This window comes from Cryptomeria japonica, chromosome 1 (genome assembly GCF_030272615.1).
Source record: "Cryptomeria japonica chromosome 1, Sugi_1.0, whole genome shotgun sequence".
NCBI lineage: Eukaryota > Viridiplantae > Streptophyta > Pinopsida > Cupressales > Cupressaceae > Cryptomeria > Cryptomeria japonica.
In genome coordinates this window covers 68,050,307-68,066,202 of record NC_081405.1, presented here as the reverse complement: position 1 = coordinate 68,066,202, position 15,896 = coordinate 68,050,307, and the positions used below count along the sequence as shown (strand labels likewise).

The following is a 15,896-nucleotide window of genomic DNA, read 5'->3' as shown; positions in this document are numbered from 1 at the left end:
CCAGCCAGGATTGCTAACTAGAGCTAGGCGTCATGCATTTTGACCTTTTCTTCTTCTTCCTCCAACACAAAGATCTAATCCTTAAGTACTCTACATAATTCCTTTTACATTTCCAAGCCAATGTAGTCAATCTGGAAAGGATATCATCCTATAGGTATTCAACCAATATTGAGTTGAGTTGGAGTACGGGAGTGATGCCTTCTTGTAGGATAACCATTTATATACCATGTTGATTCATATAAGTGTTGGGTTAATTTGCCTCATGTGTTGGGTTTCTAGTTGTAACAATTTCTCTCTACAAAAACTGATTATGGACTTTGGCTTGTCTTTCCTCTCATTCCAAAAAGGAAGATATCCTTCTATACTCAATGTAATCGGCTTTCTCTCTCCACATAACTCTACTCAACTGAGCAATGATGTCTTCCTATTCTCTTTGAGTCCAATTCAAATCAGGTTGGACTATGGGAAGTTTCTCTTGATGAGGAAGCACCATACTATTTTGAGGCAAAGGAATAATTCATGTTGAATGTTGATCTGAGATATTTTAAAAATATAAATAATTGAGATTCTAGAATTCCTTCCTTCCTAAGAAACATGCTAGCCTGACATTACCATTTTTGTGGCTAATTCCTAAAGAAAGAATGAATTTGAAAATTTTCCTCCTTACACTTATGTATAGGGCCATCAACTCAATAAATTTTGACAGCAAAATATAATATAACCCTCCTTCAAAAATCATGTTAGCAACTTTGCATGCTTCAGTCACCTAACCTATCATTACGGAGGTGTACTTCCCATATCATTGAGCAAATTACATCTCAAAAAATGGAAAATTCCATGTAGTCAGGTAGCTACAGAAGCTCTTGATCCTTGGAATAAGAACCAAATAATTTCCAAGCCAGGTGACATCAAGTTGGGTGGCGAGATACATTTAATGAGGTCAGGTGAGAAGCAAATTTTGGAAACATCTCAAGACAATCGATGCAAAGAGGTGAACATTCAAGGACGATCGACTAGTCAAAGATACTTAGAATTTTTAGAAGTAGTGCCATAGTTCATAAATGCTTCGATCATCTGACTTTGTCGATATTGATGTTGTTTATGACTGACGATTCCCTTTCAACTTAAAGGATACTCAAGAGAAATTGGTGATTCTCGAGACTTTAGGACCATAATGACAAGACTCAAAAATAAAGGAAAGTTGCAACTTGAACGACAAATCATGAGAGTGGGCAAAGGGGCTAAGTTGAGAGTCAGATTTTGATAAGGACAAAGGAAGGATTAAATTTAGGGGTGACGCTGTGATAGTATTATAATTTATTAGAGGAAGAGAAGCCATGAGGTGCTCCATGTTGAGTCAAATGGAAGGTGAAGATTTAGAGGTTAGGATATTTGAAAAGTATGGATCAATGTTGAGTTAGAGATATAGATAGTAATATGGAAGGTTTCTTAGATCAAGTATGAAGTAGGACAAGGAGACACAAAATTAAAGAAATATAGGTATGTAGTCATCAAGATGCACCATGAGATTCATTGCCAGATGCTACTTAGTTGAAGTTTTATTCTCATTAATGAGAACTACTGCTATTTTTTGGAGGTGATATTACAATGAACGAGCTACAAACAATCCTAATTGATGAGAAGTAAAACATTCAATTATATAACATCTAGCCATAGATACTTTGATGCATCCTAGTGGTTAAATAGTCGTTCCGCTCAAAAATGGATATCCAACCCTTTGAATACACCACAAACTATTATAATGTATTAATTTATAAAATATATTAATATCTTGATGCATCTTAAAGACTAGATAGTCATTTATGTTCCGTGTGTGTAATGAAATTGTAATGTAGCAAATTTGTACTTTCACTCTTTGCTAAGATTTTTTCATTGTATATTCTAATTGAATGACAAGAAGTTTGCACGTGCATCACAATGATGTCTTGAATGAGCTTCCCACTTAGGCCTCATCAAAATCCAAAAAGAAAATGTGAAAAGTTCGACCAAAACCCAAAAGAAGCTATGAAGTGTTCGACACAATTTTTTTTGTGGTCTTGCATAGAATTATGGATTGCTAATTTAAATTTTTTTGATGCCTTTTCTTAGAGGGTAATAATGTATTCATCTTAACTAGACCATCCCAGCATTACTTCACTATTCCTCTTTAACAATTACATTTGTTCTTGTTGGGGGTGGATGGAGCAATACATAATAATACACCCAAAATTTTTACATAATTGTGTTGTTGCATAGATAAACACTTTTTATTGCTCTATATAAATGATTTACGTTTGCCTTCTTTTATAGAGGGATTTGGAAGAGTCAGTTTCTTTCTATATTTTTCATTCTCCTTCATTAGTTTTCCCTTCTGGACTCTTCTATCATCACTTAGCTTATCTGTTTACCAATGTTTCTAGACTAAGCATTAATTGCAGGTTGGTGGTTTGGTGGTAGTATAAATTAATTCCTACATTTCTCCCACTTAATTTCTATGACAAACCAATTTATTTGAATACACATGCCATGATCTAGTAGAGATGGGTCCTGACCTAAAGCCTTGCTAAGTACCCATTTACAATCACAATCATTCACAATAATCCAATGCCAATGAAACATTATTCTTTGTAAATTATTTTCCTTTGTCTCCAACGAAGTCTACGGACTTTTTCAAATTATTTTTCTTCCATAGCTTCAAACCATTTCTACGATCTTCAAATCTTTACTTCAATGATGATGCCTTTCTCTTAGCTTTCTCCAACTACTATGGCATTTCTTTGAAATTTCAATCAACAACTTTGTGCAAACTTTCTATCTACAGATGTCTTTCTAGACAATACTTTCCTTTGACTTGAAACATCTATTATGCATTTTGAAAAACTTGCTTGATTGCAATCAACTTTCACTTGTGAACTTTTAACCTTGAACAAATTCTTGATCATACCTGTAATTTTCTACCAATTGGATCCATAAATCTATCCGCAATCAATTTTTATGCATTCATTCTTCAACTCTTTATTCCAACATGTCTTCTCACAATTATTTCTCAAACCACAAATATTGAAAAGATGTAGATCCCAACACTATTCCTTTGTGTGTCCTTTCCTATTACAATATGAACATTCTAGAATCCGCATCACTTGAACTGATTTACTTGTACTCGAAACACTGATATCATTCTTTCCTTCACCTGTGACATAAACAAGATCTTCATACTTTGACCTCATTATTGGCTCAATAGGCCTTTTCATACCTTGTTCATGTTTACCCAATCTCTAACCTTTATAACCCATTGTTTTCATAATTTTCAAACCAACATTATTATAAAGCTAACTAGAAGCTTTTGTATGAACAACGTTACCATTTTCACCATAATAATTTTTATCACTAAAATCTCCAGCAAAGTTACACTTATCGAATCATGGCATACACAAATATTCAGTACTACATGAAACATCACCTATCAATGGCTTTGACTTTAGACGTTCATTTAATCTTGATATTTCCTTCTTGTAGAACCTATTCTCTCCTTCTAATCTCTTCATATTTTCTTCCAAATCTTCATTATTTTTCTTGACTTCATCAAACATCTTCATCTTTTTCTATAGCTCTTTATTTTTCCTCTTCTAATTATTTTATCTTTTCTTCTAAATCGTCAACCAATTTCCCTCTTTTTTCTAATTCTTTATTCCTCTTCTTAATCTCATGAAACAACTTTAGTTTTGCTTCTAACTCTTTATTTTTCTTTTCAACTTCCTTATTTTTCTTGAGGTTTTCTCTTAAAAGATCTACCTTACAAATTAAAATTTCATTTTATTTCTTCACTTTCTTTAATTTTTCATTTAAAAGATCTACCTCAGAAATTAAAATTTTGTTTTCTTTCTTCACCCTTTTTCCTATCTTTCCCATTGCAACAATCAATTAAACTCACCTTGTTATCTTGATTTTGTTATTTAGATATTCAATAGCAGCATGTACCTCCAATCTTCCAGATTTTTGCACAATATACTTTCATATACTCTGTCTCTCTAGATTCTCCTTTGTTCACTCCTTTCTAATATCAGTGTTTTTTAGCAAATTAATATCTACGTCTTCAAAATATAACTTGTCTCCTATCTTCTTATACATTCGCTTTGCTAATTTTGATAGTGATTTCATTCTCAATACTCTGATACCAATTTTCAATAGCGGTCTTGTACTAGTGATAAATTGCGATCACTTCTTGAATTTGGTCCTTCGACACCCATGTAGTGGCTTTTAGTTTCACAACTTCGTTAATCCCTACAATCTTCAACTTGGGCGACAACTTAACCTTCTCTCCTTCTTGTCTTAGACAATATCATCTCCTCAAATCAATGGCTTTCCATTCGCTTGGCAACTTTCACTAGTATGCTCCACTCTGTTGCCAGAAACGGGACGACAACCTGTCGTTTACCGTTTCAACGAAGGCAACCAGTTTGAACGTCGGAGAAACAAGTTTCTTGGTGGTGCCAACATATGGAATGTTTTTTTTTAACTTTTTTTAAATAGATTTTTTGACTTTCTGTTTTAATATTCACTACACATTTCTGCACATCACATAGTTTTTAACTTTCTAATATTTACGAGAGGGAGGATTTGGGAGTTTGATTTTTCCAATTTTTTTCTAAAATTAACATGAGAGATTATAAAGAGGATTTCCTTACATATTATTTTAGTTTAGAAATTTACTATATTATTTTTGTTTTTTCTAAATTAGTTTAGAAAGTAATTTAGATATTTACGATTTTTTATTTTTCTAAATTAATTTATAAAGTAACTTTTCTATACACAGTATAAGTTATTTTAGAAATATTCTTTTTTTTAATTTGGTTATTAAATGATTGAAAGAAAGATTAAAATTTACTAAACAATATTTGTAAATGAGTTTATAGATCATTTTTTATTGGTATAAAATAAATCTTAGCACATGAATCAATTATGCATTTTTTTTGAATAAAAAAGTTTACATTGTAAAAGTTTGAAACATATTTCTTGGTTGTATGTATTTTTATTTTGAAATTGTATATACTTGTAAACAACATTTGAAAAAAGATGGACAGTACCCCCTAAAATCCATCTATGTTAAAAGAACAAAATGAATCTACAAAACCCACTGAATATAATAAAGCAAAGAAACAATTTGATCAAAGGTTGCGGAAGATTGTTACAGTAACCGGAAATTATTCAACTGCAAATTATGGAAGTTCTGGAAATAGGCAATGGTATTGCCCACATTGCAAATCAAACAAGACTAGTTCAATTGCATGAGTTCGATATCATTTGTTGGGGGTTGGCAAAAAAGAACAAATAGTTGTTTGCAATCAAATTCCAAAAGGAGAAAGATCAAATTTGATTAGAGAGTTCAATTATGTAGTCTTTAAAATCTCCTTAAGGACAATCAAAATATTTTCAACTAGGGAGTTCTTCTACCTCTATTTATGAATCTCAACCTGGGAAAATGTTTGATTCTACCAACAGAAAGAATGTAGATGCTACTATTGGAAGACTTTTCTTTGGTTGTGGAATGCCATTCAACATAGATAGGTCTCCTTTATGGAAAGAGGCTATGATGATGGTCAATAATGCACCCAAAGGATATGTGCCTCCAAGTTATAAAAAAATTTGCACTGTTGTGTTAGATGATGAGAAGAAACATATTGAAGGAAGACCACAAGATATTAGAGATAGTTGGTCATATATAGGTGTTTCTATAGTTTGTGATGGTTGGACCGACATTGCACATAGACCACTAATAGATATTCTTGTTTCTTTACCTAAGGGTACAATATTTATGAAATCACATGATACTTCAGGTCATATAAAAGATGCAACATATTTGGCAGGTCTTTTTTGAAAAGCAATTGAACAGGTTAGAAGAAATAATGTTGTGTAGATTATAACTGATAATGCTTCAAACAATGTCTTAGCAGGAGGGATCGAAGATGAATATCCAAATATTTTTTGGACACCATGTGTAGTGCACTACATGAAATTGTTTCTTAAAGATTTACACAATAAGCTTCCTTGGATAGGTCAGGTAGTTGCAAATGCTAAAAAAATACAATATTTTGTTGTAAATCACTCTATGTCACATGCTATATATAGGAAATATGCTTCTTTCCAGTTGCTTAGATGTGCAAAAACATGTTTTGCTTCCAATTTTATCATGGTTGATAGAATTGTGAAGGTAAAACAAGCATTAAGACAAATGGTGGTGTCCACTGAATGAGAGAGATGGAGAGATAGACAAAGTATCAATAGCCAAGCATGTGATGAAATTTCTGATCTCATAATTGGTAGTGGATCATTTTTATTTTGGCAATAGGCAAGTGACCTTCTGACACTTTCTTGGCCCATTCTTGAAGTCCTTTGTCTTTTTGATAATGATAAATCATGCATGCGCGATATACTTGAGAAACTAGATCAATTGAGGGAGAGATTACAAGATATATTTACTATTGGGGCACAATCATTTGATCAAGAAACAAAGGATATTGTTTGGGAATATAGTTTACAAAGATGGAAGATGCTTCACAGTCCTCTTCATTTTGTTGGATTTCTACTTAATCTAAAATGGTTTCACAAAAAACCATGGTTGGATGATGAGGTTTCTACTGGATGGCAAGCATATATGGATAGAGTTTATCCAAATAGAGAAGACCGCACTATAATTAAAGAGGAATGTCAAAATATATTGACGGAGTAGATAATTTTGCGCATCGAGATGTTCCATTTGATCGATTGAATATGGAACCCAAGGTATTTTGGGACAACTATGGAACAAAAACACCACATCTAAGAGATACCGCAATTCGTGTGTTGTGTTAGTTAAATATTTGCATATTTAGTCATATAATAATTAAATAAATAATTCATTTTGTTCTTTTATTTTAAAATGTTAATATTAACATTATCTATTTTGATTTTACATAAACAGGTCTCTAGTGCTTCTGCATGCGAAATAAATTGGAGTGAGTATGCTTTCATCCATTCTATGAAGCATAATAGGCTAGGTAGCAAAAAGGCGGAAGATCTTGTGTATGTACATTCAAATCTTCGTCTTTTATCTCAAGCTTCCACTGATTATAATCAGGACCTCATAAGATGTGGGACTATGGTGGTTCAATGGATGATGGGACTGATGAGTTGCCAATAGAAGTCCTTGAAGATAATGTAGAGGAAAGCTTACTTGCAGTTGAAATGTAGAAAGTTGAAACAACCAAAAACACTTGTTCAACTTCAAACTTTTGATGATATATTTTGATATTTTAATTATGTAATTGCAAACATTATGATATATGTATTTTTGTTTTCTAGTTAAAATTCATTTTAAATTATGTAGAAGTGATCTATAATATTCTTGATCCTTATTTTGATTATGTTTTGTATTTAACAAACAAACAAATATATATATATATATATATATATATATATATTTCTTAAACGCAACCTTAAAATATTGCGTTTCTCGTCACGTTGCTGTTTCCATTTCATTTCGTGTCTCTCGTTTCTGGCAACATAGATGCTGCAACTCAGACCGTTGCACAACACTTATAATCTGCTATGATATCCTTCACTCCCAAGATCTCCAACATCTGCTCCAATACCACTTTGTTAAGGGTGGATGGAGCAATACATAATAATACACATAAAACTCTTACAAAATTGTGTTGTCTCACAGATAAATACATTTTATTGCTCTGTATAAACGATTTACATTTGTGCTCTTTTATAGACGGATTTGGAAGAGTCGCCTTCTTTCTATATTTTTCATTCTCCTTCGTTGGTCTTCCCTTCTGGACTCTTCTCTCATCGCCTAGACTTGTTTACCAATGTTTCTAAACTGAGTATTAATTGTAGGTTGGTGGTTGGGTGGTGGTAGAAATTAATTCCTACAGTTGGGAATTAGTTTTACAATAATGTAAAATTAAAATAGTAAGAACATGTATAGCCGTAATGAAAGCTCTTCCAAAAGAAAAAAACAACAATTGTATAAAAATATAAATATGTTTTAAAGTCTTTACCTCTATCTAGAGGTCTTTAGGTCCGTGGTTCAAATCACGTGCGTATCTGGTCAAGAATGTTCTGTTCAAGTCGCGTGGATATCTATCTGGTTCACAAAAGTGTTGGGGCGGTATCGGCTTGTCCGGGTCAAGAATTGATTTTCTAAAAGAAATTGGACGCCCCATTATGCTCGGCTATCTACTTCAAGCCACTTAAATGATTCATTAGCTACATACTTGGCCATTACTACTCATATGTAACAATGGAATCTGCAGGATGGGAAAACTCTGTTCGTTTCATTCTCCGTCTATGGCTAGCCTCTGTGCTAATTTACATTTCCGTTGTCACTGGCCAAGACACTAATGGACTCGACAGGCTGAGATTAGGATATTCTTCTCTCTCACCGCAAGAAAGAGAAACTATCCTGCTGTCTCCTGATGGCACATTTTCTGCTGGATTTTACAATGTGGGCATCAATGCCTATTGTTTGACTGTATGGTATTCTCGTACGCCCAAACCCAAGACAGTGGTGTGGATGGCCAACAGAGACCAACCGGACGGGATTCTTCTTTCCGTTTTCTAAACAATGGCGACCTCCTTCTGGTGGACGCAGGCGGAATCCCCATTTGGAGAACTGACACCAAAGGCGTCGGTGTTAAGGAAGCTCTGCTTCTCACCACAGGAAATCTGGTGTTGCGCAGTGATTCTGAACAAATATTTTGGCAAAGCTGTGATTTTCCCACTGATACCTTTCTTCCCGAGCAGACATTCACAAAGAATAGTAAGCTTATCTCAAGAATGGAGTTGGGTAATTATAAATCTGGCTACTACCGCTTCTACTTCAACGATGACAATTACCTGGGGCTCATTTATCAAAGCCTGAATCTGTCCAGCAAGTATTGGCCGCCTCAACCGAATACTGCATATGGTGTATTTGACATCGGCAGAACTACTTATAACATTACTCGCCTGGCTTCTCTTGATCATTTCGGTGGCTTCATATCAAGCGATATGTTCAGTTTTAATGCCTCGGATTATGGAGAAGCCCCCCTCAGAAGATTGACACTGGATATTGATGGGAACCTGAGATTATACAGTCTGGACTCACAGAATCTCACCTGGGCGATAACGTGGATTGCTCTTACCAAACAATGCAACGTCCACGGCCTCTGTGGATTCAACGGTGTGTGCACATATACACCAGAGCCCAAGTGCATCTTGTTAGAAGACGTTAATTTCCTCTATAGACAAATAAAAGTAAATTTAGTAATTTCTTTATTATTCAAAAAAACAGTTTTTCTATCCTCCACAAAACTTTATCTTTGCATGATAGACTAGTAGATAGATATTGTAGAAGGATTTCAAATCTTCTATAAATAAAAGAATGATTGTAATCTATTCAAGGAATTATTAATAAAAAAGTCTGTTTTTGTGCTGAAGCATGGATTTATTGTTTTGTTTTATGTTTCTATTCTGATCTCTTCCTTCAAATTGGTATCAGAGTCAAGGTTAAAAGTTTTTTGTAGATCTAAATTATTTTTTTTTGGTGCAGAATTTTATGATAGAGAAAGGAGATTGTTGTAGCAAGTCATGACAACAAATAATACTCAAATTCAGCCTCAAATTCCAATCTTCAATGGTAAGAATTATGAGTTTTGGGCAATTAAAATGAAGACTTTGTTTTGCTCACAAGATATTTGGGATTTGGTAGAAAAAGGTTTTGCAGAACCACAAGATGATGCAACTTATCAGAGATTACAACAAGCAGAAAAAGATTAGCTTAAAGATAATAGAAAAAAGGATGCAAAAGCCCTGTTTTTAATTAAGCAAGCAATGGATGAGTCAATCTTTCCTAAGGTTTTGGTAGCAACAAGATCCAAGAAAGCATGGGAGACTCTAGAGACAGCCTATCAAGGTAATACAAAGGTGAAAGTGGCTAAATTACAATCTCTTAGGAGAAATTTTGAAAATTTGCAAATGAAAGAATCTGAGTCTGTAGACCAATTTATGAATCAAGTATTGAATTTTGTGATTCAAATTAGATCTAATGGAGAAGAATTAAAATATCAAGAGGTGATTGAAAAACTTCTCAGGAGTTTGCCTACTAAATTTGACTTTATAGTTGTAGCAATTGAAGAATCAAAAGATTTGTCACAATTATCAGTAGATGAGTTAATGGACTCTTTATTAACAAATGAATCAAGATTGAATAGAAACAATAATACCTCTTTTGAGAGTGCTCTTAGAGCACAGGGTTCATCAAGAAGAGGAAGAGGAGGATCAAATTCCAGAGGAAGAGGAAGAGGCAAAGGTGGATAGATGAATACAGATCAAGGAGAATGGACCCATCAGTCTAATTGTAGTTTCAATAATAGAGGACGAGGTAGAAACCAATTTCAAGAACAATCATCAAGGTTTGATAAATCCAATATTCAATAGTATTATTGTAAGAAATATGGCCATTTTGCATATGAATGTAGAAAGAAACAAGCAGAATTTGAGAAACCTGGAGCAAACTATTCAGATGTGTCTGATAATAATTCAGGTAGTTTATTTGTAACATGCAATGTGGCACAAGAAAGCTCTAAGGATGTATGGTTTTTAGATAGTGGTTGTAGTAACCACATGACTGGTAATAGAGAACTATTTTCTAATTTGGATGATTCTGTGAAATCTAAAATAAAATTGGGAAATGATACTGTAGTATCTGTAATGGGAAAAGGTGTAATAAATGTGTTGACTAAAAATGGAGAAAAAAGGTTTATTCCTGATGTTTATTATGTGCCTGGATTAAAACACAATCTAATGAGTGTCGGTCAATTAATTGAAAAAGGATATAGAGTTCTCTTTAAGAATGATGTTTGCACAATCTTGGATAGAAATCCTAGTGACAGGTTGGTTGCCAAGGACCAAATGATCAAGAACCGAATGTTTGCCCTTCAGATGCATGGAATAGAGGAAGCTAATTTTAAGGCAGAAATTTAAGACCCGACATGGCTCTGGCATTTGAGGTATGAACATCTTAATTTTGATGGCTTGAGATTATTGCAGAAGAAGAATATGGTAAAAGGTTTGCCACCTATCATGCAACCTACTAATTCTTGTGAAAGGTGTATAATGGCAAAACAACATAGAGAAAGCTTTCATGTAGGAAGTTCAAATAGAGCAAGAGTGCCTTTGGAGTTAGTCCACACTGATATATGTGGCCCAATGCAAACCCCATCTTTAGGAGGAAGTCTATATTTTTTGACATTTATTGATGATTTCAGTAGGAAAACTTGGATATATTTTTTAAAGGAGAAGTCTGTTGCTTTCTATAAATTTAAGGAGTTCCAATCAATGGTGGAAAAACAAAGTGGACTCTTCATCAAGGTACTCAGATCTCATAGAGGTGGTGAATATAGTTCTAATGAATTTTTGGATTTTTGCAGAGATCAGGCGATCAAGAAACAATTCACAATAAGGTACACACCACAACAGAATGGTGTAGCAGAGAGGAAGAACATAACCATAATGGAGATGGCAAGGAGTATGTTAAAAGCTAAAAAAATTTCTAATGATTTTTGGGCTGAAGCAGTAGCATGTGCTGTATACATTTTGAATAGAAGTCCCACAAAGAGTGTTAAAGACAAAATCCCTCAAGAAGCATGAAGTGGTAAGAAACATTTTGTATCTCATCTTAGAATCTTTGGATGTGTTGCATATGTTTTAGTTCCAGCTGAAATAAGGAAAAAATTGGATGATAAGAGTGAAAAATGTATTTTTATTGGTTATAGTGAGCAATCAAAAGCTTACAGATTATATAACCCAGTTTCAAAGAAGACGATTACAAGCAGGCATACCATATTTAAGGAGGAAGAAGCATAGGATGGAAATAGTGATAGATCAGTTACAATTGGAGCACCAATACCAAATAATGAAGAAGAACAAGAAGAACATGTTGATCACCCAAATCAAGGAGGACCAAGCACTCCACCAAGAAATTTTGTTCAAGGTCAATCATCAAAACACGCAGAGCATCCCACTCCAAAAGAAGGTAATGAGACAACTCCTACATTTGCTAAATCAAAAGGTAAGAAAATGAGAAACTTGATAGAAATATATGAACAAGGTGAAGAATCCTTGGATTTTAGTTCAAATTTGTTTTATTCTCTTGTGATCCTATGTGTTTTGAAGAAGCAGTTAAGGAGGAACATTGGATCAAGTCTATAAATGAAGAAATTAATTCCATTGAAAGAAATCATACATGGGAGCTCATGGATCTACCAGAAGGTAAAGATTGCATTGGTGTCAAATGGGTTTATAAAACCAAATTTAATGCAGAAGGTGAAATTGATAAACCTAAGGCTAGATTAGTAGCAAAAGGTTATGCACAACAACATGGAATTGATTATACTGAAACATTTGCACTAGTTGCTAGGCTTGATACAATTAGAATGGTTTTAGCAATAGTTGCTCACAATAATTGAAATTTTTTTCAAATGGATATAAAATCTGCATTTTTGAATGGTATTCTAGAAGAAGTGTATGTGAAACAACCACCAGGTTATGAAGTGCATGGACATGAAGACAAGGTCTATAGATTGAAGAAGGCGCTCTATGGTCTCAAACAAGCACCTAGAGCATGGTATAGTAGGATTGATTCATACATGATTAGCAATGGTTTTAGAAGAAGCAGTAATGAGCCCACTCTATACACAAAGATTAACAAAGAAGGTCAAATTTTGATTGTGTGCTTATATGTAGATGATTTGATTTTCACTGGAAATTTGTCTGTAGACACTTTTAAATCAGCAATGATGAAAGAATTTGAAATGACAGATTTGGGGTTGATGAGATATTTCTTAGGTATTGAAGTTGTTCAATCTGATAAAGGAATATTTATCTATCAATCTAAGTATGCCAAGGATGTATTGAAGAAGTTTAATATGTTGAATTCTAAATCAACACCAACCCTAGTTGCAATAGGAAAAAAATTAAGCAGAGAGGACAAGGGGTCAAATGTTGATCCAACTTTGTTTAAGAGGCTTGTTGGAAGTCTCATGTATCTCACAACTACAAGGCCAGATATCGTTTATGATGTTAGTTTAATCTCAAGATTCATGGAGTCAACAAAAGACTCACATTGGCAAGTTGGAAAGAGGATATTGAGATATGTTGCAGGAACCAAGGGATATGGAATTTTCTATTCCACCACTAATGAGTTTGATTTGATTGGTTATAATGACAGTGATTTTGTAGGTGATATTGATGATAGGAAGAGTACTTCCGGATATATCTTTCATTCTGGTACAGGTGCAATCTCATGGGCATCAAAGAAGTAGCCTATAGTGACCCTTTCATCAGCTGAAGTTGAATATGTAGCAGCAACATCAGTAGCATGTCAAGCAATCTAGATGAGGAGAATATTGAAGGATCTATTACACAAGAGGAGCCTACACCAGCATTCTGTGACAACAAATCAGCAATTGCATTATCAAAGAACCATGTTTTTCACCAGAGGAGCAAGCACATTAATACGAGATATCACTTCATCAGATAATTGGTCAATAATGGAGAAATCTATCTTGAATTCTGCAGATGTGAAGATCAGTTAGCTGATATTTTTACTAAGGCACTACCAAGAGAGAACTTTGAATATTTAAGAGAAAATTTAAGAATAATAGAAGCTGAGATTATTAATAGAAGAAATTAAGGAGGAATGTTAGAAGACATTAATTTCCTCTATAGACAAATAAAAGTAAATTTAGTAATTTCTTTATTATTCAAAAAACAGTTTTTCTATCCTCCATGCCTGCACAGCTTCAAAAATCAGTTTTTCTATCCTCCACAAAACTTTATCTTTGCATGATAGACTAGTAGATAGATATTCTAGAAGGATTTCAAATCTTCTATAAATAAAAGAATGATTGTAATCGATTCAAGGAATTATTAATAAAAAATCTGTTTTTGTGCTGAAGCATGGATTTATTGTTTTGTATTTTGTTTCTATTCTGATCTCTTCCTTGCCCGCCTGGTTTTGAAATGGAAGACTCAACAGACTGGTTCAAAGGATGCCGGCTCATTCAAAAACTCTCCTGCGCCCCAAATAATGCTCATTTTCTCCGGCTTCCTTACACAGATTATTATGGTTACGAGTGGTCTGGGTATGCATATGGGTTATCGCTCCAAGTGTGCAGAAAGATCTGCATGGATGATTGATTTTGTTTAGGCTTTGCTTACGCAACTACTGGCTCAGGAGAATGCTCCCCAAAGTACCTTCTTACCAGCGGATTGCAATCTCCCAGGGTAACCCGCAACATGTACATCAAAATATCTGCCAGCGATTCTTCAGCGAAAAATATCTCATCTATGTTGATGTTGATGCGATCGGGCTCATCGCAATGTTCGCTTGAACCCCAAGTGCAGCAGCAAAATACTTTGTCTGGCGTTTCAAAGAAAAGAAGAAGTTAGATAGTTACTGCCACGGCATCTATTCTTACGGCTATTGGCATTACAGAGATTGTTTGCATAGCACTCGGATGGGGATTTCTCTTCCGGATATTTCGCAGTCCTAGTGTCCATAATTATCAAGGTTACTCTGTCGTTCCTGGAGGACTTAGAAGGTTCAAGTTTTCGGAGCTTGGACGAGCGACTAAAAATTTCAAGGACAGCGTGGGGAAGGGAGGATTTGAGAGTGTGTACAAAGGCCTCCTCCTCCCCAAAAATAAATTGGTGGCTGTGAAGCGATTGGAAGGAGTGTCTCAAGGAGAAGATGAATTCCGGGCAGAGCTGAGCATGATTGGGCGAGTGAATCACATAAATTTGGTTCAAATGCTTGGGTTTTGTGCGGAGGGAGATCAGAGGTTATTAGTTTATGAGTATGTTGAGAAGGGTTCTCTGGATAATTACCTATTTACCCACGACAGCTCAAGAGTTCTAGACTGGACCAACCAATTTCAAATTGCAGTGGACACGGCGAGAGGGCTGGCTTATCTGCACAAGGAGTGCCTTGAATGGATTTTCCACTGCGACATCAAACCAGAGAATATTCTTCTAGATGAGCACTTTCATGCAAAAGTTTCAGATTTTGGCTTGTCAAAGCTGGTAGACAAGGAGCATGAAAATGACAAGGAAATTAGCGCTCTCGCCTTCTCTAAAATACGAGGGACGCGAGGGTATCTGGCTCCCGAATGGACAATGAACCTTCCAATCACAGCCAAGGCAGACATTTGCAGTTTCGGCATTCTTCTCTTGGAATTGCTTAGCGGGCGGAAGGGTGCGGAATTTAATGTGTCTGGGAGTAATTTTGTGCAATGGGCTTTTGACAGTGTTAGAGAAAATAGATGGACGGACAACTTGGTTGACCCAAAATTATTAGGGAGAGATATGGAGTGGAAATCAAAGGTGGAAATGGAAAGGGTGTTGAAAACAGCATTGTTATGCATTAAGCAGGACAAGAATAAGATGCCTTCCATGAGTCGGGTGGTTGAAATATTGATGCTCCCGATAAGCATAAACGACAACGGTGTACACGTGGAAATAGATACTGAGATATAGATAAACCCTGCACTCTCCTGTGTGCAGTATTTAACATTCAGCGGTGTATAAATAAGGATTCCTATGAGTATAAACCATTCGGTGTAAAATGTAGTTCCTGTATGTACAAAAAATTCTCTGTAAAATGTTATTAGTTGGTAAAACAGTGGCTTCCGGGACTGAATTATCTCTGCACAATTCCGTAGTTTAGAGATCTGGGCTGAACAGTAAGCCTCTTCTCACCAGCCATGCAATGAAAGCACTGATTTTCAATGTCTATCCCAAGAATGGATGTCCCTTGTTTGTTTTACATTTCTTAGAATTTATATATATCAATAGATCCGAAATTCTCC

The 15,896-nt window shown here is 34.8% G+C and overlaps 1 protein-coding gene across 1 annotated transcript; it reads left to right on the top strand.

Annotated features, from left to right (window-relative positions):
- The first annotated feature begins 14,049 nt into the window (after positions 1-14,049).
- On the top strand, positions 14,050-15,564 carry LOC131856392 (putative receptor protein kinase ZmPK1). The gene is made up of 3 exons (XM_059208168.1): positions 14,050-14,155; positions 14,237-14,473; positions 14,525-15,564. The coding sequence occupies exons 1-3, from the start codon at positions 14,050-14,052 to the stop codon at positions 15,562-15,564; spliced, it is 1,383 nt and encodes a 460-aa protein (XP_059064151.1).
- The last annotated feature ends 332 nt before the right edge of the window (positions 15,565-15,896 follow it).